Below are 27934 nucleotides of genomic sequence, written 5' to 3'. Positions count from 1 at the left end.
CATGTATTATTCGGTTTCTGTACTGATGTCTGGGCATAAATCACTTGGTGGAGTATAATTGTCTCAGCACACCTAAGGCTAAGTCAGCACCCAAAGGTATTCTCAACCATAGAGCTTACCATAGAGTAACCTGTGACCAATTATTTGTCAGTAACCAATTACCTTTATAATTAACCCTTGAAAAATAGATGTTTGAAAAGCCCAGCTCAAAATTAACGCTGTAACGTGGATTATTATAGGTGGGGGGCTCAGCCCCCAGGCTGAGCATAATATTTACATTATCAGAGCATAGAAGTGGACAGAGTTCGATCGATTCAGAAGGATACACGTTTGGCAGTGGTTAACATGTGCGCAAACTTGAAAAGAGTGATCAAAAAGGTGACCATTATCTTTTAGGAGCTATTCCGGCTCGACCTAATGTGACCCCACCGCGCTGGTGAAGTTACTGCAAAGTCCCTTTAGGGCACCGAAATGACCTGGGATGTAACGAGCACAGACCTGCACCCCCTCGTGTGAGGCTGGTTAACAAGGAGGCCAATCAGCACCACACAGACGGACACAGACACCAGACAGCCTTGCCTGGGCATGTCTCTCTATACATATGTCTGTTCAACAGCACATATGCCCTTGATGCTGTTCTATAGCTTTCAAATGCACATTACCAGTGCAGAAAAAGTTACAATTTATGCACAACATTTGATTCCCACTGCCTTTGCTTTGTTTTGTTTTAGTTTCCTCTTTATACATTATTCATCTTCATTGCGTTAATGCTGACTTTATTATCAAAAAGATAAAAACTTTGCAGACTAAAACAAGCAGATGCTGCATGAGGTGAAACAAGGAGTGGAAGAGAGGCCATTGGGCGAGGAGGGAGGTGAGAGAGGAAGAGAAAACCGATCGACCCACCAGACCAGGGTAAAGCAAGGTCTGACGTCGGCGGTCGATACACTACACAATCACACTCTGGGGGACTAAAATTCCCCTGAGGGGGACAAATAGAAGAATATGTAGGAAAGCCATGAAACAGGGTTGGTGAAATGACAAGAAATGAAAGTAAAAAAAAAAAAGCCCAGGAGTTGTTTGCGCGCCCGCTAAAAGAAAAAGACGCGACTGGTGTGCGCGGGACAGCAAAAGTGAAAGCAGGCTGGCGAGTGGTGTGTGCACCATGACGAGAGGAAAGCCAGATGGCGACTCTGCTCGCCATTGTGCGCGTAACCGCACGCTCAATGCCAGCCAAAAAGCTGTGGTTGGCTTTTTAAAGCCCACACACTAAATGTCTCACCAGAGCCAGCGCTTGCGCTGACTCAGGCGAGACCTAAAAAGCATTTATGGATGCGAAAACCAATGCACCTGTCCCTTAAATTCTCCAATATAGATGCCAGTAAGCTTTCTTTATAAGGCATAAATATGCTGTGTGCTGTTCTGTGTACAGTTGTCCTCCTTTAAATTGCAAGTGCTCAATAGCTACCTTTAGTGACAGCGGGCCGTCTTCCATAGCCAGTGTGAAGAACTCTATAAGCGATGCTCCATCTCATTAGCGGTGTCCATTAAAGTTAGAGTGGAAGGTGCATTGTCATTGGTAGCTGCACCCTGAACAATATTGGCAAAAGTTTATTCTCGTTGCAGAAGCATCTTTGATTTATTTGATGGTAGGTAACGTTTGTCATGTGGGGTTTTAGGTTTCAGGCCCAAAATATTTATAGTGTAAATGTTTCTTTGTCTAATTGTATTTTGCATCGCATTTGACTGTGTTAGGACATAACAATTAGAAAATATTTCTCTTTTCTAAACTCATAAATAACAGATTTCATGTTTTTATTGTGCATGCAGCCAAAGCCAAGGATTTCCGATATAACTTATCAGAGGTACTTCAAGGTAGGATATTGTAGACCTACTCAATCATTTCAGAATTCTCTCATACTCCTTCTTGCCTGCCACTGAAATTGTGCTTTCCTCTAACAAATTCTGTTTCTCATCTTTAAAACTATCTTTAGCAAATGGCAGCATGGAGTCCACTCTATATTCAAATTTGTTAAACTGACTCTTAGCAGGGATGATCTAAGATTCCAAATTCTGAGTAATCCCCTTGTTCTTAATTTCTGCATCTAATCTCTCAGGCTTCCATGGGCTACATTTACTGATATTGCTTTTGATATTTATTTTTGGTATGGTGATGGGCAACTGAAATGTACCGCTTTATTTGTATCTTGATCATGGGCAGAGGAGATCAATTCAAATTGTTCTGTGCTTGTTTGGCATTATGTTTGAGTAAAATGGTAATTTTATTATGTAATGTACAGACTGAATTAATGAAATAAACGGCCTGTAGTTGCCTTACTTGGGTCCATAAACCTTGTCAGCTACACTGCAGGGGTGTAGCGCAAGCCTGTGTGGCTCCAATCCTTCAGGGGCCTCCAGATCCTCAGGTCAACCGCCCAACGCCAATGAATATTCCGCCCAATAATAATGAATATTTGTGAGATATGTGAGACTCTGGGTCCCCTGTTCACATTCTGCAGGTGGGCTCCTTAATTTTACGTTATGCCACTGCTATACTGGTGGTTTACCCCTAAAAAGTACATACAATAGGGATTACACAAAGGAGCAAATAAACCGGAGCGAGTACTCTGCGTTTTGGTTTCGTTCAGTTAATACTTTAAATGTGGAAGCAATGGGCATATTCTCACGTGCAGTCTATAATATAAGCAGGACACATTTTAAAGGACCATATGCAATCCTGAATATCTGCGGTCTTTTCTCTTTACATTTTCCTAAAACTGAGTTCTTCCTCCTGTTTTTTTCCAAGTTCCAACTCCAACTCCCATAGGAGGAAGTGAGAGGAAGACACTAGACCCTCGCCGGTGAAAAGGAGAGGCTGCATCTAGGTGCTATCACGGGAGACGCACCCTGAGACCCTTAGGAACAGGGGTCTTCCCCTCACTTCCTCCTATGGGGCCTAAATTTCCCTGCCCCGTGGCTTAGAGCCAGAGCACGGATTCATTGTGTAGACAGTGACATTGGTCACCCCACAAAGTGGTACTTACTCTTTGCGACAGGGTAAGAATGGTCCTGATGAATGCCATGGACCCGACCAGGCCACAAGGCAGAAACATGTCGACCATCACATATATAACGGTGTGGGGACAATTATATCCCTAACACACCGTCCACTTGATTTTAAATACCATATTGCTGCCACTCCGATTAAATTATAATAGGCAACTAAATTGGCTTTTTAAAAAATCACTCACTCTTTCACGGGCCCCTACTTAGTTTAGAAGTGCATCCTTGTCGTCGGGTGTATGCCCACCCTCCCTCAAACCAAGTTTTTGGAGGGCGAGGACTGGCCAATGATGAAGTATGACACCTGGTGGTGTGCGAGACCAGTCCGTAACGTTTTGTGATATGTCCCTACCCTTTTTAACACTGTAAAACCTTGGTCACTTTACTGGGAGCGGACCCTATGTGGTAAACATTTGATGTTGGAGGCTGCCTGCTCTTAGTGCCCCATGCCTCTAGTTCCCGCCCCTAGGCTTCCCTGGGGTTAGTGTGTTTCATAATCTGGAAAAGTGCCATCACTGACAATACAAGGCAGGAAACGGCTGAAATGTGCTGACCCATTGCCCTATGCTGTACGCTGTGATGGGCAGAAGCAAATTCTGAATGACCATTTAACACCAATAGATGAAGATGGTGGTCTGAAAGCCACCTCACTTATTTATTATTATTGTTTGTTCGAGTTCTCTAGACCAAAACTGATAAATGTCAAGGGGGCAAAAAAGTGATGGAAACGTGTCCTGCCTAATTTCAACAAACCTGTTTGCAACAGGAAACCTTGTCACACATAATCAATGTAAGATGTAGGTTGTGCTTGAGGAGTAGAGTATGAATATTCATAAACACCTCATGGCCATATACCAATGTGGAGACATCATGGATAGATGGGCTGAAGTTTCAAACACTAGCATTCTCGGTGTTTCTCTATCATGCCTGTCTGCTCATCACTGTCCAACCAGCTCCTTTAGAGAGCTCCTTTTTCATTATTTATTTATTTTATTTTGAAAGTTTTATATAGCGCGAACAAGATCTTTGCAGATATCAGAGCGCTTTACAAAGAGAGGGTACATGATCATAGCCAAAACAGGTAAGTCGGTAGAGCTAACAGTACAAATAGGTGTAAGGCAATAAAACAAATAATACAAATAAGCAAAGACAAATAAGCAAAGACAATAAAACAAATACAAATAAGCAGAGGTCGAACAGGTAGAAGAGCTCAGCTCGTCATGAGCACAGCGCCACTGTGCCTCATGACGAGCTCAGCTCGTCATGAGCACCGAAGGTGTTAAGATTGTACTGCAACTATACTTTCCATGATGAGATGAAGCAATTTTTTTAATATGTAGTCTTCAATGATGATCTTCAGATATGGCATATAGCTTCTGTAATTCACAGAGCACAATGTTGCTTAAGTCGTCCTCATTGCTGTGGTGTCATGCAATTGTGTTTGTTAATAATGGGCAAGTTTGTTATTTGTTACATAGTCCTGTCAATAAAGATGTGTGTTACAAACATGGAAGACAGGTTTCTTCCTGTGTTAGGAAATTTCACTGCAGATGCCGATGAGACGAGATGGACAGAACTATAACGAGCAACACCCTACTGGATTCTTTTTTTCCTGCTGAAATCAGCCTTGCCCCCTGTGTAGCTTCTCAGTAAAATAATACGTTTTTTTGCTGGGCTTTCAAGGAGTAGATGTTGCATGGAATAATTATCTTTCCAAAATAGTTTTCCCTCGATCAGCATAATCGCTTCTATAATCAAGGTCTTCAAGGCATGTGTACTAGTACATTCTTTCCATATGTCCCTGGCCTTTCATATACTTTTACCTAACGAGTGGAGGGGACCTACATCTCTGCTGCATTCATTTTAACAGTATGAATGCCTGTTTGTACATGTCTGACACACCTTTTTTGGTATCATCCTTTCCCTCCATCTGCATTGTAGTAATGCCCATGCCCCACACACCCTGCTTCTCGATTGAGAAATCTGTGGCTAACCATACCTTTTGTCATTGGCCTGTGACACTGAAACTACGTCACCTCCTTGCAGTCTTTTGTTTATGCTTTCTGACAAATTACAGAAGTATTGCTTTCAGAAGGTGAAAGATTTATTTTTGAAAGGCATTACCATTAAGAATTTCCATTGATTTGCCCTATTACCACAGTGTGTGGTCTCTCTATTGGCCAAGATTAACATACCAGACCGTAGGGTACGCACAGATATGTGGCCACTTCCACTGGCTCTTAAGCAGATGGGAAAGATTGGCTGGAAACATGCATTGCCTTCAATTGCAGTCATAAGATCCCAGAGACCGATCTTTGAAAATTGAGAGTCGAGAGCCATGCCATGGTTGCAAAAGACCTATTGGCAGCTAACCAAGAACTTGCACTGGGCTATACAGACTGCCCCTTTCTTACCATTAGTTCCCTTTATTGCCACTCCTATTTGCTTGCTTCTTATTCAGTGGCGTTCCTTGTTGCCCTTCGTGTCCATCTTTTGTGTTTCTCTTTCCTGGAGCATAACCTTTTTACCATATTTTTGTTTGGATGTCTTTTGGTGTTTCACTTGTCAGTGTTAGGAGCTCTTTTTTTTCATTTGGATAAGCATTCCACGAGAGAGCAGCTCTCTCCCTTGTGCGCTCCTCCTCCGCCAAATATTCGCACTCCATGTGACTCTGTCGTGTGCTGCTCCGTATAGTGTTTCTTTCCCTGCATTTGGCACATGCATATGTATGCAATCATATTCAAGCATGCATGCCCCTATAAAATGCTGCCTTGTCCTCTCACCTTTTTTTTTGGGACTGATACTGCGTTGCTAAAAGGTATTGACAAAGGCGAGACCCATTGGCTTTGCTTGTTTTTTATGCTGCGTAAAACAATAGTTTGCATAAACCCTAGAAATAGGATTTATGTGTGAACAAAACAGTTAATAAAAGACCAAGCAGATAACTCTTGTCCATCAATGTGATCTTGTTGAAAGAGATGGGATCTGTGATTCATCAGAGCTACGAAGTGTTACATTTAATTTCAATTCCGTGCAATGCATTTAATGACTTTGTCCCTCCACCCTTCCTCTAGGCAAGCTTGGAGTCTATGATGCTGATGGAGACGGGGATTTCGATGTGGATGATGCCAAGATTTTGCTAGGCAAGTATAGTTTTTAGATTTCTATGCCTACTTGTGTTTTTTTTTTAGTTAAGATGACGTTTATTACTTAAATATTTTCTTGTGTCCAGCCATAAAAAATACATAGAGAATATGCTATTTGTTGTTTCTTTTGTGATGATGATGCTCGCATTACTGTTTTGTGTTTTTACATCCTCACCCATCGAACAGTCTTTCTGTTGACTATTTTGCTGACAGGTTTCTGAAACATTCTTCATGTTTGTTTTACATGGGTGGGCCCTTGAGACACCTTGTGTCCTTATATGATAAATGGGTTGGTTTTTCAATGTCTAAGGTGATATTTATATTTTAAATAGTTGCTCTTTTCCACCAAGAACACATTATGATTGGACGGTCTTGAATATTTAGCCCCACGGTATTGCTGAAAGTTTCCTGAGGACTTGGCTGATTCTTTGAGGCCATCTTCAGGAACCTTTGGAGTGAAATCAACAAGGCAGTGAAGTGAGCCTGGTTGCTTTAAAGCATTTTTAACATTTTAGAAAACGTACCCTTCTCTGTTACATTGTATTCTTCACAACATTAAATTAATATCCCTACCTGGAACCTTGAATACCTTGGACCATCCACCAAACTGCCCTACAACTGAACACTTGAGGTTCATGGACTACATGTAACATCCTAATGCTTCGCATACATTTGTTTTGAGATGCCCACTGTTCTAACCCTCATTTACATTGTCCTCTTTTTGTACCGTCAACGGTGATGTGTAGCAAGCGCAGTCTAGTTACATTCCTTTCAAAGGCGACCTTGTACATGGAACAATTGTTACGTCACAGAGATTTGAAAAGCTCTGTGTTGTCATTAATCTGGCCCTACTGCATACTGTCCTTTACCGATGAGGACTATGAACAGATGATCCTATGAAAAACATGTTTTTTATGATAAGCCTGCAATCTGCGTCCTAGGTACTCAAGAGGCCTGTTACCTGTGGTATGCAACGCAAGGTACAGTATACGTATTTAAGACCTTCACCTCATTGCAAAGATGAACGTAACCGGTCTTATGCAAAAGCTGCCACATTGTCAACATTTCAGTGGATGTCGCTGCACTGCAGCCTTCGTCAGTAAACACTTGGTTGAGATGCCTTACGTTTGCTTTGCGTGGTTGCAGAACTGTCACGGTAAAGGGTACATTTTAAAGCCGGTCAAATTTAGTGCTTGATGATACTGACTTTGAAAAAGTATTTTAATGATCACCTTAATTGTAAGACTGCAAATTATTGGATATGAAAACCCACACAGTAGTGGAACATGACATGAAGTTTTTGAATGAATATTAAACTGTACTCGTTGCCATAAAAAGATTCCAAAAGATAGCTGTTTGAAAAACGTCTACAGCTTCTGCTCCTCAGGCAAGCTTTAGCTTCTTCCATTTCAAAAACTTAAGGCATATGATCTTTCCTTACACACATGTGCCTGGTGTGGTGAGGTGTATCGTGTTCCATGGCTGGCCCTTGATACACGGTGGGGTCATTGGTCTGCGGTTGCACCAAGTTGCCATGCGCATTAACAAACACTTCATTTGATTCAAGAGAAGGTTTGGTACCCTTGAGAACTGATCAAATGCACAAGGCAGGTGAGCGCCACTTTCATTTTTTTGGCTTGTGTTTTGTATTAAGGCATGCCTAATATTATATAACAAAGCTGCACCTAAGTGTTTGTGGCCTTTTGAATGCTTTCCGTTGTGCTGAACATTTCTTCAGACGGTCTTTCTAAACCTATTTTATTATGGCTTTCTGTAAAGCAACATAAAATCATTACTAGATACACAGCTACAAAAAACAGTAGTGATACGGAGCCCGGGGGAGTAGAGTTCAGAATCGCAGCCCCCATCGCCTGTCCCTAATACTACTTGGGCTGATGTTACCACATATGTGGGTTGGCCATGCTTTGAGACATCAGAGCTGGATGATCCTGTTACACTAGTTGTTTGGTCCCTTAGAATTTGTCAGGCACTTTGCCCTACCACAACCCTTTCCTAAATGCCCTGGGCTCCCTCCCACACTCGCAGTGCAAACAAATGTTGGGGCTTATGGCTATGGATGTTCCTTTGCTTGTTTGTAACTGGCATTATCTTCTCCAACCCACAAAGGGCAGTTCTGCTGCAAGGATAGTAAGTTCTTGTTAAATGGTTTACTGTTAATCTAAAAGGAAAACCCCCATTTAGGAGAAAATGTACTGGGGGATTGATAGCTAAAAAGAATATTGTTGTAGTATGAAAATCCATATGCAGACAAGTTGTAGGTTCCAAGTAGTTCCTTCATTAAGTTTCAATTATAGATGTAGTAAGATGATAGTAGGATGGTAAATCAGATGGAAGAAAGATAGTAGTGTAGCCCCACCAGGAGCAGTCTCCCTCTACTCAAAATCTCATCCTCAGCTGACACTCTCACCAAGCCCTCACACCAACATTCCATGACATCAAACAACATTCTTCCAGTCAATCAGGCTGAACAGATGGGAGAATATTGAGGCAAAGAGAGAAGAGAGAAATTAACCGTACAACAAAAATCATAAGGAAGGCTATGAATGCTTTAAAAATGGTGTGCATTTGAATACTCCTAAACATCCACGTCACCCCTGCTTTTGAAAGTAGTGGGTGACATACTAACAAATGCAGATATTGTTATTTTTAAGACGCATGGCCCTGTAAAGGATATCACGGTAGTCACTGCAGCACTGCATTGTGGCAGATGCAGTGTTTTGGGTCAATTTGAGGAAATATTTCCTCTTTGGGTTACTGAGCAGGTTCAAGCACATAGGAGAGGCAATTCCACAGTGTTGCCTAGTTCTTCAGTTAAGTGCCTTCTGAAAGTAAATTGTTTACTTATATATTGGACCAATTATGAACCTTGCATGTCCTGAGTAAGCCATCCGAAGCTCTTGGAAAGGATGGCACTCATTCTACTTTGCAGTTTTCATCCAACTTAATTTCTCTTGAAACTCCTGTGCTTGGTTATGATGGCATAGATAATCCATCTTTAAATTGTTCAGGGCCATATACTGCGAAATGATGTTGGCCAAACTGTGTGATCCCCCTGTATTCTGGGTGATTTAACTTGATTTTTTGCAGTTTTTTATATGCTTTATATATCTATTCAGTTCTTTTTCTGCGCTGACTTTGATTTGTTAGTTCTTTTCCCTCAACATTGGTGTCATAGAGATGTTTTTTCAAAGTTGAAATTTGAAGGAATAGTTTTTGTTAAAAAAGATACAATAAAAAAAGCAATAACTGTACATGCAACACCTCCCACCCCCAATCCAATTTGCCATTGATACCGTATGCACTATGCACTGAGGTCAAAGTTGCCTGCACATTTATACCATACCCTAGTTGTAGTTCAATGCACTTCCCTTGTATGCTTCCTGTCACCATTCTTTTTCCGTCCTTACATTTAAATAGATGTAAGCCTATATTTTTGATTGTTCTGGGGATGTCCTACGTTGACGGCATTCTTTCAACTCATGAGAGAGAAATAGTGGCACTGATTGCCTCACATGGAGCCTTATTTTTGTGGTCATGCCATTTTCTATTGGAGTAGCTTTAAAGAGCATGGGCCTGAGAGACTAAGAGGTCACATTCCCCCCCCCTCCCTTCCCCTCACCTCCTCCCTCCCCCCACCTCCCGCCAGGCCTGCCTTCAGTACAGCCTGTAACTTTTTATACCGTCACCTGCCCTTTGCTCTAAATCTCGATTGTGAAAAACACCCTCTCTTTTACTATAACATGTAGTATATTAATGTTTTGTGAATTTCCTATAGATTAAAACTACCACCAAATTGATCATGTTGATCACAAACCTTTTTCCTGTCTATTGTGTGGCTTGTTATTAGCCTGGATTAGGTTAAGGGGGGGTTACCCTTTTCCGGTCAGTGGCAGAGGTGCAGCTCAATTTAAATATTCATGTTTGTTGACCATGTGTTGACGTCAACGACCAAGGCTAATTAACTTGGAATGAAGTTCCATGCTAAACTATTTTGTTGTTCATAGTACTACGGTGCTGAACAAGGCCTCTTGCATGATTTCGAAATATACCCTTCTGTTTTGTACTGCTGAGTTTACATTAGGAAAGGTGTGCAGAGGCTGAAATTTACCTAGTGCAAAAACAGCAGGGGTGAAAAAGAAGTGGGCATGTAGAAGCAAGACTTAAAGGCCTCTTTTGTGTTGCAGAACATCATGAGGTTCACAACTGCTATATCTAGGCTTGCCATTTAGAAAACAAAGCCCCACTGCTGTGAATTCCTAATCTTCACGATTTTCAGGTTATGCGTGCCTGTTGCTAGACTGCCAGACTTGTCATTCCAAATTGCCACTGTACACTAAAGATGGAGGAGTGTACTGTGGAGCCCAACTTAATCCCCTTCACAAAAAATCCATTTTTCCCTAATCTGGTGCCTTTTATATAAAAAAAAAGATTTACCAAGGATTCCCAGATGCCCCCTTTAAATAAATAATTCACTATGGCATACTAAATACAAGGCAACACCTCTCAACGCACTGTGGCTGTCTGACTTCATCCAGTCAAAACTCTTGTAGGGTGGAATGCTTTATGCACAGGACTCACGTTAGTGAACGATTATAGGTACAGATAACCTTTTTATATAACACAACTTTTTCTACTGTGCCTACTGCAAGATGTCAAGCAGACTTGCATGCCTTCAAGAGGGGCTTATTGAAGTTTAGAAAGAGGAGAACTTCTACTAATATGCATTAATGTGGAAGGGGATAGGAGTTTGTGTATTTCGGGACCTCTAAAGCTTAAATTGGTCTCTGCTACTTGAGAATTCAAGATGGTCAGATCGGTCCTGGGTGCAGCAGCAATTCATGTGTATGATTAGAAAATACATGTCTAGGTGGCGTTTTGGTAACTTCCTCTTTGGGTCACCCAGTGCACAGCTTTGCCTGATCTAGGAGACTTCTTATTGCTTTAGTTGTATCAGTACTAATCCAAATCTTATCTACAGCAGTAAAGACACACTTGTTGTTTGGGAGCTATCCTGAAACTACCACACCTTTCTCCAAGAAAGAGTAGTGATGTACAGAGCTCCACTTTTGGGGCAGTCTATTCATCTCTGTCCAGTAGTTTCTGTCTACTCTCTTTTTAATTTGCCTTTTTAGATAAGACTTGCAGTTATTGGACAAGAGAGGTTACAGGAGGAGCTAATTCCCCAAAGGGCTCATTGCGCCTATCTAGAGACAAAGAAAATCCTTATTTTGTAGACCTTTAATCTTGCTCTAGTCTGGACTTGGAGAAACATACTCCTATGGTTTCCCCTCAGGGTCCTAGGTCTACTCAAATGCATAACTGTTGTGGTTGTTTCAGGCTTTTATTTATTTATTTATTTTGCATCTTGTATCGCGCAAACTAAAACCCGAAGGTGTCAAGGCGCCTAACAAAAAAGATCAGAAAGCGGGCAGGCTTCTTTTAGGCAAGTGGATAGTAATCAAGGGAAGACAGCTGTCTAACATCCTAAGTCAATGGCAATCTTCATGATTCTCAAGACATTGCTCCTGCTCTTGTCCAAGAGGATTTTGGTTCGGCTAAACACCGTTTCATGTTTTGTTCATGAACCTATGGAAGTAAATGATTGGTAAAGGGCACAAGTCTGGAGATGGATAGACCATGCAGCCTCTTTCCATGGGCATACATAAATCGGAACTGAAATAATTTTGTTAGATTGCAACATGGGAAATCCCACTGGTCTACGAAAATGTTGTTTATGCTTTTCCGTCTGCACAAATCACCCCAGAGCTATTTGACAAATTCAGGTGCAACTTTCCTTATATCCAGATTGTTCATTCCTGTGATCTGTTTCTGAGCTTGAACACTTGGTTCCCTATGCTCGGAGTATTGTTTCTGGTCTGTCTGACTATTCACCAGTAATGCAGTTCATTATTAAGTACTTTGCCGGGTTGCAGTTTAAGAGAGATCTGCTTTGCTTTTGCTATTGCGCACTAAAGAAGCTTAGTACTTTTAGGCCTAGGTAATGGCATTCTGTTATACCTCAATGATGAGGGTAATCCAGTTAATGCACTTCATTCTGATCCAGTAATAAACAGGAGAAGATCAAGATATTGTTTGTTCATAGAAAATGTTGGTTACTATTCTGATGGCAACATCAGGGGTGTGGAATTTATTAAAATATCTCGTTCTCCATGGGGCAGGTTGCTTTATAAATCTACTTGTCCTGTAACAAAATCCACTTGTCCCTTTGGTGCCATGTAGTGCGGCGACAAATTATGGGAGCAATCTAATTATATAGGAGCTCTCTTATAGCCTCTCTGATTATGCCAGGGCTCATACCATAGTTGTGTTTTAATACTAGCAATCCCTTTATGTTGCTACTTTTCGGCAGATCTACATACTGGAACTGAAGTAGTGGTAAGCAATAGTTCCAGGGTTGGAATGCCTTTTGAGTCTGTGAAAACCTACTTACTTGCATGTTTTAAGGGTTTTCTTTTTTCAATTCAAATAGGTTTTTATTGGGTGTTTCAGTATTAAATAAATACAAAAAAATAGACTTAAAAAGCATACATTAATACAAATGTACAGTACAATAAAGCGAAAAAGGGTATAAAGCAATACACAATAGGTTACATGATAATACATACTTCCGTAGGCGGTGTGTCCGGGCAGTTGCATGTAAATTAGAGCGCCAAAGATATGTAGGTGGGGCTCAGGAATTCAGGGTGAATTGAAGTAACAGATTAGCTCCACACTGTTGGATTGTGATGGCGTGTTTTAAGGGTTTTCAACAACTCTTCTGTAATCTTTTCCCAAACTGAGAAATGTTGGAAAATGTACTCCTGATAATGGCAGACGTAAATCTTCTTCCAGAGTTGGGAAAAAAGTGGTTAGAGGGAAAATTAACTTGCAAATACTCAGGTTTCCGCATAAGCAAATCTACACATGCATATTTGCTCATGCTAAAATGCAGTTCACAAATATTTTCATGGTGTACAATTTCTTGCCCTACTTCTGTAAATTCTTTTGAATTCATGAAAGCCATATAGCTGCACTTTGCAAGGAAATATACCGTGGGTGCACTTTTAATTGGGCCCCTAATTTGGTCTGGAGTTAACCATGACCTTTTGGGTTTATTACAATTCTCTCTCTGTATCTGCTGGCTTCACTGTGAGTGACAGCATTCTGCTCTTTCACAAGGAGCATATCGGCACACAAAGTAGTTTTGTTCAGTGCCACTAACTAATGTGGCAGTGTGTGCTTTTTTGAGACCAAAAACTATTTTTGCTGTTGCCAATGTTTGTATAATAGTGAGGGCCAGGCTGCTTTCGCATCAATAAGGTTTTTCAAAAACCATGGCAAAACAAGTCACGCACTGCCAAAACTAAAAAGTTGGCCACCAATTTCAGACCTACTTGCTTTACCAATGCTTGTTTATTTTAATATTTTCCATAATCTTATGGAAACTGGTTACACTGATTTTGCAATATAAATATTTTTGGGAAATACTAGCATGCATAAACACATTTTACTAAATGATGCTGCAAAGAAATGGTACCTGAAATTTTACAGTAGTTTGGCAATGTTTTTTTCCCTTCTTTAATTTTTTGTGGAACATTATATATTGAAAGCTTAGAATTATTAATCTTGCTTTCAAGCTTCTCCAAATATTTGCATCTAATCAGAGCGCATTCTGGGAGCATTATACATATCCTCATATTGCCAAACTTTGAAACCGTGTACACATTTTTATACTGGAACCACTGTCAGTAGTGCAGTCAGAATTTACATTTACTTTGAGCGCTCACCCTAATAATAAAGGCTTTAAATTAATGAACCATAAATGCAAATTTGAACAACAATAACATATGCACACAAATATTAACTCCACTGCAGGCAGTGCCCTTCCCTGACCCTTAATGTGGTACTGCAAACTGGCAGCCAAAGGGTTTGTGCTGCAGGGAGTTAAGCCTACTTGTCCCAAGGACAAAATACACATTAAAACTTGTTGCCCTTGACCCCAAACAATGTCCTGGGCATCGGGCTATAGGAATTCCACATCCCTGCAACATTCTGTTGCCATTTTAATATTGTGGTAGGTATTTTTTCTGAACCCAGTTTGAACATGCAGCAACCTTTTCTTTTACCTGATAATATGGAAGGTAGATTTTCTATGTGCTAATGAGCTGAGACATTTTTTGTCTTTCTAGTGCTACTTGAGAATTATCTTATCTTTACGAGTACCAGAATAATTTACAGTATAGCATTAAAGAGGTATGTTGCATTGCTGTTTCCCATGGGCCGCAAAGAGATTTGTAGTCTTATTGGGTTTGGTCTCCACTAATGAGCTTTATCAGTAAGGAAGACCTCTGCCAGCTTTGTCCATTAAGCCATAGTTGAATAGCCTCTTTGACATTTAAATCTCATTCCATTTGGGTGCTTTTCATCTGAATGTCACACATGATTGCCTGATCAGAAATGTGAGACATTCAGTAACTTTTCTTAGTTATGAGCTTGTTGACACCATTCTCACTTTCCCACCGGAGTGACTGAACCCCCTTGTTTTCTTCAGGCACTGCTCCCTAAATGGATGTTTAGAAGTTGGCGTGGAGCTTAGGCAGTTGGCACTTAACACATTTGTCTGATGAATATAGAGATGGCTGTTGCCACTCCCTGCTTCCATGCTGGACGCAATGACAACAATAAGTTACTTGCCTGTTTGTGGAGTCCCACTCGCATAGCTCTTTATTTACAGGCACTTTCATCTTCCTACCCTGACACTGTGCTTCCAAGGGCTCTATGACAATGCAAAGCATGCCTTTACCATGCATCATTTACCACGTAGTACCTTAACCATGCATGCCTTTCCAACTCGTATACCTTTACCGCGCATGCCATTACAACTTGAGGTAAGCATATGTTAGTGGAGTGAAACACAAACTCATATATACAAAAAATACCCTTATCTCCCCAAACGTTAAAAATGCCCATACCAACCTACACCTTTACCCACCCCATACCATAACAATTCCTTTACCAACCTATCACCTCTAAACCCTAAAAATGCCTTTCCACTCTACACATCTACCCACATCAAAAGCTTAAAGCACCCTTCCCACCCTATAATCTTATCCACCCCTAAACCCCAACTTATACATATGTATACTTAGGCTGTTTCCTCTTCCAAGAAGATTTTTTGCAAATGTTGAGGGTCTGGAAGATACACCCAGGATACATATGCAGGCACATTAGAGGGTACAGCGTATGTTGACATGCTTTCTTTTGTGTACGAGTTAGCTTTGGAGATATTTCTGTGCGAATCCATTATGTGTTTTTACAATTGACGAGGATCTATCTCTGAAACCACAACTTGGCTCACTGATATCCTCCTGCTTTTTCCTACTTCGCAGAAATAAGATCAAGAAATTCCTTACCACGACACCTTGGTTCAGGTCATAATCAGTCACGTTGAATTGACTGCGCCAACTCTTTACTTGGTTCTTTCTAAACATCTTATGCGGAGACTTCAGTTGATCCAAAACCAGGTGGCTCAGCCGATTTATCCTTTCCCCCAAAGGTTGCCATATTTCTAAAGTTACAAAAGGACTTCACTGGCTCCCAGTTGCACAGAGATCTGCATTTAAAACATGTTGCACTATTTTGAAAGCCTTGCACATGAAAAGTCCAGCATTTATTAAATCTAGGATCCATAAGTACTTCCTCACCAGAGATCTCACATCCACCCATTTGCACCTGTTGGGGATTTGCCCAATTTAAGAGGTTTAGGATGGGTGAAGTCAGATTTTCAGTCACTGCTCCTAGTGTTTCCTAAGTTTCCTGAGCCGTACTGGGACAGTTACCTCGTGCCAGGAGACAATTTGGTGTATGTGATCTGTGCAAGCTGAAGTAACATAACCTAACATAATGTTAGCTGTGGAGCTTAGGGTCAAGAGTGCAGAGATTGCAACATCAACTAGAAGCTTACTCATTAATGCTTCGTCTCACCAGTGCTTAGAAATCTACATAAATTAAATCACGTCGTTTTTTGGTATTTAAGTATATGAGATCTTAGGAAAGTACGGTTGTGTTTATACCACCACACCTTATAGAAGCGTTTATCTCGAAAAACAAAAAATCTACCTTTAATTTTCATCCTACAGATATTTGTTAGTGCAGTGACGCGTGAGGTAAAAAAATATTCTTGTATTAAATGTAGATAGAATTCAGCAACAAAGCATACTTTTTCTCTGACCAGGAGCTCAATGGATAAGTTAATTCAAATTTAACTAAATTATTTCTCTCAAGCGTAGTTACCAAATAAGTGGTGGACATCCTTGATGATAATTGGAGATTGGAAAAAAACTGCCCTTAAAAAAAAAAGCATGAAACCGCTGCTACTCAAGAACTGTTTAATCACCTTCATAGATACAATGCCAAGTAGTTCATAGCTAATTCACGGCCATGCTTCTAAAATAAGTTTGCATCAGTATCTGACCCTGTGAGTAACCTTGATCAGCATCAAGGGCTTGGCTGCGGCAACTGTCTTCGTGGTGTCTGTGAAGTCATTTATTGTTGTAAGTACTTCCGAAATGGCTGGTATTCGTGCTCCTTCAAGCCATACTCTCTCTGATGTTACTAGTAACCACAAGCCCTTTGCTGATAAGACGACTTTGTAAATGCGGAAGTAAAAAAATAGAACCAGTCGTTTTCGCCCCAACGGGTTTTGCAGCTTCTGCCTTATGTCTAAAAGCAACTTCAGCATAAGGGTTCAACTTAAGCATACTAAAGCATGAGCAGTGCAGCTAATTTTAGTACATTTTTTTTTTACCCCAGCCTGAAGTTCATATTGAAATTGGACTGATTTATTTTCTACATAGTTATCGGTGTGCTAAGTACAAAGATATTCTGAAGATATTCTGAACTTCTCCTATTATGATGTTGCTATTGAGAGGAAAACATACGTTCATTTTGAGTACTCTATAAATGGTTAGTCCCTTCAAAAGCAGAAATTCGGTATTTCACCTCAAGCATGCAGTTTAGAAATTCTACATTTCTAGAAAAATGCAAGTTTAATAGCTGTGGGGTCTGCAGGAAAAAAACTGAACTTGGATTTATATCAGGGTGCCGGACAAGCTCTGCTATAAAATCATATTTGTTCGTGTCCCAATTCAGAATCCTGTTGGTGCAGTTTGGATCACATAACTTTGTTGTTTCAAAATCAAAGCACTCGCAGAAACTGCTTTGACACATCAGATGTTCTTTTAAATGTGTTGTTCCCCGTGACAAGATCCTCAAGCATGTCAGACTGACATTGCACCCCAAACTCCACCTTCCATAGGTTTGTGTACATACAGACACTGATTGGTATTTTTCATACCAAAAAATTGAAATTTTTATTTCAATGCATTTTGTCATCATTATTCATGCTTTGAAATATTAATATAAAATGTAAGCATTTCACTGTCAATGATATTGACAATGTATAATTCTCATCGAAATGTCATGTATAGTGGTATATTAATATGGGTCCTGAGACTTGTAGGCTTGAGGAAAAGGTGTGGATACACTAACCTGTAGACAATCTAATTGCTTTTGGCCAGAGTCAAAGGTTCCATGTTGTAGAAGAAAATTGGAGCTCGGGCAGTGAGGAGGGTAGGATGTTGGTGTGTTTTCATGCAGCCTCATCTGATAGATTTGGGAAAGATACTATTCTTTGTATTATGTCGTGCTCTGAGTCAGAGCTGCAGCTGTTTCAGATATTAAAATTTGGAAACCATCCGGTTCAATTTCGAGGCTCTTCTGTGCCACTTCATCTTTGACGTTCACAAACTTCAGGAAGTTCCCGTTGCTGTAGTCTATCACAGCGCAGTCTTGACCAGTGGGAGCTGAAAATTCGAAAATGAGCACAGACAAGGCAGTTATCCAAGGACTTGTGTGTGATTGTGAAAAATAGCTTTCAGGGATATGCACCTTGCTCTTTCTTGTGCTGTGCATAGTCGCAACCTTTAATAAACTAATTTGTGAAGCTGGACAATTTAGGCAACTTAACGAATTTCTACAGTAGGTCTGTCCTAGTTGCGAAGACAAAATGATTTAACGTGGCTATACAGATCCTGAGTGGACTATTGATTAGTCTGTTTTGTAGCGGTTACCTACAAGATTGACTCTCAACAATACTAACTTGACATTAAGCTAAATTACTGATCTGCATTAGAGTGAGGCAAATACGACATTGAAGAACCCTGGTGTAGATGAAGCAGAGAATTAAAAATGTTACTATGTTCTTTATGTTCCATTGAATAACTGAGTAGAGGCCTATAGTTATCGTCTTTCTAAAAGTAAGCATGGTTGTACCCCATGACTTTATTCCAGATTTAACCAACATGGCCACCTTTTGTTTAGGTGGCAAACATGCATTTTCGCAGTACTACATTTTGTAGGAAAACAAACCATGCTAAATTCTGTCTGTATACTTAATTTCTACATAGAGCCTACTCACTGTTGGCTCTTTTCTTGAAGGTCTTCAATTAGTGAATACTGATAATGGGAGAGAACATTGTGAGCATTCATAAATGATTTTACCCTTTGCTAAAGTGGTCAATTAACCCCTTCACTGTGGCGCTATTCCGCAGCAGTGCTAAGGGGGCAGGGCGGAAGAGCGGCGGGCGCATGCTGGTGATGGAACCGCTCTGTCACCAGCGTCGGTTGCGCTGTGCTTATGACGGAGCGGTTCCGTCATGGCCCCGCCCACTCAATAGAATGCTCAGCGCAGGCGCGGAATTCGTGCCGCGCTTGAGCGGCGGGCGGGCCATGACGGAACCGCTCCGTCATCAGCACAGCGCCACCGCAGCTGATGACGGAGCGGTTCCGTCATCGGCATACAAGGGGTTAATGAACATGCCCTAGTGACCTGATTTGTTTTCTCAATTATATCTGCATATTGTGTTTTAATTTCCTTGATCTCACCTATGTTGTGACTCAGTCATCCCTTGTCTTATTGTTGTCATAACCTACAATTCTTTAGCACCCTCTTATTTTTTTTCTTGGTGAGATGGACTGCTGGCCAGAACATCCTCTCTGCTATCCTTCACTCCACAAGTCCATAGGAATCAATAGTTCAGATAAACAATTTCCGAGCTTCCACTTGAGCTCGTGATAAGCCCCCTTGTAACACTGAACAAAAAAACTTCAGAGGGATGCTTATAAGAACAGTCGTGTTTCATTTTTCGGAAATTATATTAAAGCTACAACAAACCAAGCAGTAGTCTAATGTTGCCAGGCTCTGAAATGGTATGTCTTTGTTGTGTAGGGCAAGTCAGGGGGCCAAAATTAGTGCAGTGCATCAAACGCACATTACAATTGTGCTGCTGCCTATCAAGCTTAGGTGTCTATAATCTTAGGCATGTGTTACATTACTGGTACTCCACCAGAGATGTCTGAGAGATTTTTCCAGTTGCGAATTTAATGGGGTTATGGAGTTTTTTAGTACCATGCAAACTAGTATAATCTAGTTTTAAGGATTTGCTTATAAATATATACCTGGAACCCAGTGGTGGCTGGATTTCGCCTTTGTGCATTTTGTGTGTGGCCTAGTGATTGGACCATGATTAATTAATGCTGTTCATGATACAGATGTATCAGCGTGTTTTGCAACTTTTTCCCTTGAGTTTTCAGGCAAGCTATAAGGAAGTGGTCAATATACCACAGTGCTTGCCTTTTGACGGAGGCATTCCAAACATTTCTGATGGGCATCTGCAAAAAATGTCGTCCTGTGAAAAAGTACCGATTAAAGATGAACTCGAGTATCGATTGAAGATGAACTCGATGGTTTCATTAAAGCAAGTAAACACACTGCTTTAGAATGGCATTATCAGCCACGGGTTTAGATTGTTTATCCGGCAGACCCTAAAAGAGTTTTAGGTAATAAAATTCTCAGCACCCGTGCTAAGTCTGGAATTAAAGGTTCATCCCCTTGTTAGGGAGAGACCCAATGAACAGAGTTTTTCAAATCACTTTCTTCTTTCGCTTGTGGAAGGCAGTACTATGACTCATTAGAAAGGGTCTGTGCTGTAATAGTGAATTGTGGTGGCATGTTGTATGAGGGTTTGATTTTCATATTTTGTTTTAGAAAAATCCAGTGAGCGAAGGGAGTGAAAAGTAAAAAGAAAGAAAGCAAAAAACCAACATTTAACACCGCATCTCTTCCTGCATGTTGTCTGTTTCTACGGAACCAAACTAACCTGCAAAATGTCATGCATTACATTGTAAGCTTATATTAGAAAGCCCAAGTGGAAAATTTGTCATACAATTGATTTGTGTGCATGTGCGGTGCTATACAGTCTTTCAAATGTGCATGTGACCGTCAGATGCAGGACATACTATGGTTTTTTTCTGGGCCCTTGCATTGTTCAATACCACATAAGGGGCAGGGTTCACAAGAGTCAGAGGTGTAGTAGCAATGATACTGAATTCTACTTTCAGGTTGTGCTCAAACTCTGCAGAACATGCACATAACTTTGGTCAATGTTCAGTTTCCAAGATATGTAATTGTTCTGAACCACAGCATGTTGTGTGCGCGCATCCTGTCCATTACCTCTTTGGAGCGTAGCTCATTCATTTTTACCTCCTTTCACTCCTGTGTGCTGTCCTGCAATGACTGCTGCCCTTCATGTCTGTCCTGCATCCCTCTTGTCCAGTGTCCTTTTTCGGCCTAATCTCTCTCCTTTTTCTCTCTCCTTTCCCCCCTCTGCTCTCGTGTAGGCCTCTCCAAAGATGGCAGTAGTGAGAATATTGATTCTCTTGAGGAAGTGCTTAACATACTAGCGGAGGAAAGCTCTGACTGGTTTTATGGCTTCCTCTCGTTTCTCTATGATGTAATGACTCCTTTTGAGAACCTAGACGAGGAGGAGAGCGAAGCCGCAGACGACGTTGATGGTGCGTCACAGAATGAAGGGGTTCAGGGAAAAAAGACATGCGTCATTTTGGATTTGCAGAACCAGTAGCCGCTTGTTTTGCCCTCGTTTCATTGGCTGGTGTGTAAACCTGTTCGAGCTGCCTTCACCGTTGGCGTATGGGGAGCCTTATGGTTGCACCATGTGGAAAGTATCCTTCACATTTCAGTGGACAATGCTAACTAACTCTGAACAGGAAGCCATCTGGCATTAGTGAGATGTGGCCCTGTGCAATGGGGGACAGGGACATTACACAGTTGTGCAAAGTGAGTCAGCAAATCATGTGGGCTAATCGCCTCAGTGGTGTTGTAAGTTCCTGTGTGGTTTTGCTTCTGTTTGTGCATTGAGGGCACTAAACATAAGCAACTTCTAACTGTAACAGGCTGAACTGATTTTAACTAACTCCTGTTTGTACTAACAAACCTTACCACATTTTACCTTGGTTTTATCAACAGTATTCTGGTGCGGTTTGACAAGCCATTTAAATGTTGCAGACCAGTTCCTTCAGGAGGTCACATCACCATGTTCACAGTATTTATGTGAAGAGCATTAAGTCTGAGATTACGTGTGGCATGTAAGCACACTTTATGCTGTTATTTGTTATTCATGTAGTGTAAGCAGGTAACCATTGCAAATGTGTGCACTGCCTGAAATGGCTGAGGATTTATTTCATGGTACATAAAAAGAGCCCAAAGAAATCTGCTTTCAAGACGGTTACATTGTTTTATGCAGACAGTGGTGAACGTTTGCTCTTAAAAGATCGGATTTGAAAGTTATTTCAGAATACCATTACACATAAATACAGAAATACTCAAAAAGGACGGCATGTGTTTTTTTCTTCATTGTTTGAGTTTAATTAGTAAGTTCTAACTAACTTTTATTGGCCATTGAATGGCCTTAGCACTATAAGAGCTGAAAGCTAACCCTAGGCTGCCGCCTATATTTCTTTCTCTTTGCTAATCTCTGGCAAGGCTCCAAGTAGATCAGACACTCCATCAGTTTGTCTTCTGTCATGCTGCACACACAATGTCATAGTAACATGCATTAGTCTTGAAATGTCGGAGAATAGCAAGGTGGGAGAAAGATAGTAGCTGCCAAGTATTTGTTTTGCTGCAGTTGTTTGAAGAAATCTCCAGATTTTTTTTATTTTTATTTTTATTTTTTATTCCAATCAATTCCCAAACAAATGAACGGGAATGCTGGGTACGTCTGCGTCATAAGTATGTGCATCTGAGTGACCTGGTCACGTAGAGTTCAGATGCTGAACGTATTTTGGTATGACCTGGAATCTAAGCCCAATGTCACTACAGACGCTGGGCACTCTGAGCCACAGGCAAGTGGAGCGACTCACCATGGTCATACAGTAACAGGGTGCTGACGTGAAGTTTTGATTTTGCACCATGTGGAGGGCATTCTAAAGAAGCCCACTTTCAGCCTGACTTAACACAGTCATCATAACAAGTAATTAAAATGCATGGAAATTAGTATGAACTATATGTATTTATATGTGTTAGTGTCCTGGAGGTACATGAAAAGGTACACTTTGATATTCTTTAATATACTTTTTTTTACGAAGGGTAAGGCTCGCTCGCAGTCGAAAATGCAGGCTAAGTTTATAGATTGTTTTTGGTCAACTGATTGTAGAAGAGAATAGTAAATTGCAGTGTATTCAGGGGCCACATAAAATGGTTATTCAACCTAGCTTTACTAGTATTTGGCGGCTATCACATGAGATTTGTGATTACATTCTATTGAAATGCTAACAAAAAAAGTACATTGCTTGATTAACAAACTGTGCTGCCAGACCCAGGAATGATGATTGCATGAACCAAAGTTTGGTTGAATGACTAACTCGTTTGTGAATACTTATGCAAATAATCTTTTTGGGACTGTACTGGAAAGCCTGTTTTGTTGCTTCTAAAAACTCCTGTATAGAGGTTGACATAATCCTGTCATTAAGTACATTCTCCTTCCTTTTAATTGGCTTTTTAAAATGTGGCGGAAAGAAGCCCCAAACAAAATTCCAACAGTATGCAAATGAAACCTGAACTTTTCTTTATCTTGGAAGAAATATTTGTGTTTTCCATGGATCCACTCTTAAAAATGTTTCGTAATCCTCTTCCAAGCGCTCTAATATTTTGGACAGTGTGTAGAGTAAAAAAAGTAAGATACTAAACCACTAAATGTAAAGGCACATCACAGCATAGATAGGCTTGTTTTGATTTACAGAATGAGTCAACCAAACCTTTCTTTCCCACCTATAGAAAAGGACATTAAATCCATGCTTACATCCAAGCGTTTTTTTGTTTTTTTTACAGATCTTACTATCCTTTTTACCTTTGCTCAAACTCCCTGTTCACACCTCATCCCCAACATTTTATCATATTCCCGGAACATCCGTATGACTAGAATTGCAACTCTACTTATGACTGGATAAGTGGGCTTGGAAGTGTACATGCAGTTGCTTGAGCTTGGTGCGAACTTTCTAACTATATTCCTGTCCCGTGGAACACAAAGGCCCAAGTATATTGGGCAACACTCTTTACTACAGCATTAAGCTAGGGAACAAGGTAGAGTTTGGATTTAAGTATGATTTCCAGTTTCCTTACTTAGCAGACTGCTGCTCCTAGCCTGCGGAGGTGTGCGATGTAGTGGGGAAAGGGGACGAAGGAAACTAGGTGGGCCACGGGAATGTCTCTGACCTGGATTCTGGACATTCCAAAAACATGTCTGACTTTGCTCTGTTCCGGAATTGAAAACTTTTTCATCCCTCAAAATAGACATGTGTCCAAGTGAAGATAGTGGCCTGGTTTGTAGGAATGTTTCTAAGAGGTAGTGCATTTGAGTGTCAGCGATCATTTTAGGTACACCTGACACTGCTGTAACAGCTGTACAAATCAATGTGTATATATAGAGGTGGAAAAGCTAAAGGAAACCTCTGCAGCGCTCCATGTGACGCCTTCTGCTGTAATTATCCCTTTGGTTTCATCAAGAAATGTTTGTTGCAAGTACCAGTTAAATACACTAGTCAGTGGATATGGCTGGAATTAATCTAGCCTGCTAACCAGCATATCATAATCTTTGGTGTTGTTGGTCGCTGAGAGTACAAGGAACATTAGAGCTTTGGTCTTGCTTTTTCCAAGGATGGCAGCGGTTCTTCAATTACGAGCCCCATGGGTTTCAATGCCTCTCGGTTGCCAACTGGAGATCTTGTTAAAATTTTAGTTCATTGTATTTTTGTAACTGCGTTATAACCTCCCATTCCATGGTGTTTCTGGGTTATGATAAATTGGACATTGGCCAGTAGCTTGCCAAGACATTTGGGTCAGTTTCTTCAGCAGAGGCGTAATGGTGGAGTGTGAAATAAATCTGGAGAAAGAATGCCTTAATCATTACTAATAGTTTTACCTTAAAAGAAGGAAGGGCTTCTTAGTGGATTTTGAACCTCTATTTAGTTTTCTGATTCTTAGAGGACCAAGGTTGTCCAAAGCGGGTGCAAAAAATATTAAGATAATCATTATTCAGCAAGGATTTGGGCTCAAAGCAGTTTCTGCAGAGTGTCTTAGTTGCAATTCTCTTTTTCTGGTGGCAGATACATAATAAAATTGAAAAACTGCTGTTCTTGACAAACATGAAGGGGGACAAGTGCTTCCAAAAATATCCTCAATCATATAAACAGATTTTCTAATTCATTAAGCCCTAGAAGGGCACTTGCATCCCAGAGCATGGGGTAGAAGGAAAACAAAGGAGAATGGCAAAATGTTTATAGCATTTATTTATAAAGTTTTAAATAGCGCGATCAAGATCCTGAGGGATATCAGAGCAAACAAGTACAGCCAGCAAGCATAAGAAAAAAGCTCAGATAGTTGGACAATGGCCCGATCAGGTCTGCATTCCCGGTGCCTTTAATGCAGAAGGAAATGTTAAGGTTGGTCCAGTGGCAAGGTACTGTTCTCCTAGATTTTCGGGCACTCTCCAGCAAGGGCTGAGCAGGTTTGTTTTAAGTTATTTTTAGGTAACCACCTCATGGAGTTTGGGATGACCAACCCCAGCTCTGGTTGCACCACAACCTGCAAAACTCAATGTCACAACTCTCCTCCTTCCAGACCTTCATTTCGTCTGCTGTCCGCCGCGCGGAAAAGGTATTCTCACGGTGCTTCAATCTCAGTATGGGGCTACTTCAGAGGGAAATTGAGGCAGTATAGGACCCACTCCCCCACTTACTACAGAACACTAATGTCTTCAAGGTTCCCAGGTTCAAAGACTACTATCTCACCAAGGCCCAAAGTAGCCAGGACAACTCCAACAGCAAAGCTAACTCATGGAGCCCACAAGAGTGCAAGCATTCCAATCCTAATCATTTTCTACTGTACCATCACCACTACCAAATACATAGTGTTTCCCGTTTTGTGATTTGCCCCATTTTATTACTATTCATGACATGTGTCCCTGGAATCTGCAAAGTAGAACGTTGAAGGTGTAAACACATCAACTTGAGGGATATCACTCCCTGCAGCATGACTTTGTGCTGGTCCTAAAGAATGCAAGGGAATGTGCAGGACAGCATTTTTGCCTTCCTGCATTTAAGTGTGAATCCATGGTCCATGCATGAATATTTTCGAGTAATTTATTATTTTTCCACTTGCCTTTTTAAAACGGAGTCATCTTTTTGGAAAATTAGCCACTCCACCCAAATCTAATTTGGAATTATCGCTTGTGATTTTAAACCAATTTGTTGTAACCAGGCCGTGAAGTTTTATTGTCTGCAGTGGCCATGATTTTGCTTTGCTACTATAATAGTTTGACTATAATCTACAGTGTTTCTATCCCTGCTGTCTGCCAAAATCACACTTTTAGTATTGTTGCAAAATTTGAACCCCCACATTCTGTGACCACCTTCATCAACTGCCAACAAGAGCATTAGATATTTATAACAAATAATAATAAATATATTTAAAAAACAAAAGGTTTGGTAATCCAAATGATGAAATTGTAGCAATTTTGGGACAGTTTGCTATAAATTTAGCCTCATTGATCACATTCTTTAACAGTGTAGATTTCTGTCTTCATTTAAACTTTATTGTAAACAATATTTTGAGTGACCTGTTTTGTGATGCTTAGTCAATGATGTCATGTGTTGTGATTGACTATTGTACAGGAAAACATTATATTTTTCTTGCTGAACTTTTAATTAGCCAAGTGTGTACTCTCATTTCATACAGGACAGAATAATAAATCTTCCGAAGTGGCCTTTCACTTTTTTCCAAACGTGGCCAACTTTTTGTTCTAGTATTGCAGATTAACCCATTACACCATCTATTTTTACAGCCTCTACAAGATATTTTAAGTGGAGTTTTGCCATGTTAGACTAACAGTTTGGTGGCTTCTTGCATAAGAAAATCCATTATTTTTCCTCCGCTAGCTTAATTGGATTATGAAAAAAAGGATTCGGTGGGTATACTTCTCATCCTACACTTAAGAAAACAACTTTTGCCCAGTGAAACAAAAGAAAGATTTATATGCTGCTTTGGTTTTAACTGTGAAGATGGGTAAAGGGTGGTCCTCATTGCATTTGTCTCTTAATTAGGCACGTACAGCTAGCAAGCATGTGCTTTGTCCACTATAATCCTAAACTTATAAAGTGAAATTGCAGTTTGACTGATCAACGTTCTTCTTCCATTCATAGCGTGCATCTCACACTAATTCTGAAATTGTTTCTACTTACAAAACCTTTAATAAGAAACTGATTCAACATGCACACAAACTGGAGAGGTTACCCGTGGGATGTTCTAGAAGTTCTCCTAAATCCTCTGCCAATATCTGGACGCAACGGTTGTACCTAACCGTCACATCAAAGCTGCTTAAAATTAGGGTAATTCCTTCCTTTCGCAACTGTGTTGCTTAACACTTAAAATTATCACATGGAAGCATCTGATGCATTCTTGAGGCATCACAGATTGGAGGAAAAAGCCTAGTGGCATAAAAATCATGCGGGCAAACCAGATATCCAAGGTATAAAATGGTAGAGGAGCTTAGCACTCTCAAACCCAGGCCGAAGGAGATGAGGACCAAATCCAGGAGGAGCAGACTACCGGGTGCAGGTAAAGGGATCCATGCAGGACAAAAATCAGTAACTATGGATCTAGAACCTGCTGACAAAGGTACTAGAGGATTTGGGATGCATAGTACTGAGAGTTCCAGCTCTTTGGACAGGGTGAATCCGGAAGTAGGTGAGAGGCAGCAGGAATCGATATGCAGGGAACAGAGCCAACATGATCAGTTTAAATGTGACATTATAGACTGTAGAGGTGACCATGATAGTTGGGGAGGAATCAAATGTGTCACTTTCTATTTCTTCTCAAAAAGTTTGAATAAGAGACACTTTTTTTTAAAGAAAGAATTTAGAGATCTAGGTTGAAAAGGAAATTCAGAGTAAGAGTTGGAGACTGGGTTATAGTAAGGATACTGCTAATGTGGTGTTAACATTAGAGATGGAAGAATGTGAAGAGTTGGTTTCTGAGAGGAGCATGCATATGCTTAGGTAAGTACAGGAGTCTGCCTCCTGCACTGTGCGAGGCAAGAAAACTGATGCAGTCTATGGAGCAGCTGGAGGCTGTGGTTGCCTGAGATCTGTGTGGGATGCACCTCATAACTTTCTCTCCATGATGACATTTCATGATGTGGATATAACAACATACTTTTTGATGCCTTGTGATCCATTCGCTATAACTTGCAAATCATTTGTCAGACAAATAAGAGGTCTTTGAGGTTTAA

The 27934-nt window shown here is 40.6% G+C and overlaps 1 protein-coding gene across 7 annotated transcripts in view; it reads left to right on the top strand.

Annotated features, from left to right (window-relative positions):
• The window catches only part of ASPH (aspartate beta-hydroxylase), a 584233-nt gene that overhangs the window by 98688 nt on the left and 457611 nt on the right, over positions 1-27934 (top strand). For 4 of the 7 annotated variants that reach the window (XM_086965790.1, XM_086965789.1, XM_086965795.1 and 1 more), the window contains 2 exons: positions 1831-1875; positions 6138-6206. In XM_086965790.1, coding sequence (XP_086821916.1) covers positions 1831-1875; positions 6138-6206 — 114 coding nt within the window. The remainder of the gene's footprint in view (positions 1-1830; positions 1876-6137; positions 6207-27934) is intronic. The other 3 variants (XM_086965792.1, XM_086965793.1, XM_086965794.1) reach the window with 1 other exon arrangement.

This window comes from Lissotriton vulgaris, chromosome 4_1, assembly GCF_964263255.1.
Source record: "Lissotriton vulgaris chromosome 4_1, aLisVul1.2, whole genome shotgun sequence".
Taxonomy (NCBI): Eukaryota; Metazoa; Chordata; class Amphibia; order Caudata; family Salamandridae; genus Lissotriton; species Lissotriton vulgaris.
This window is presented reverse-complemented; position numbering and strand designations above follow the sequence as displayed.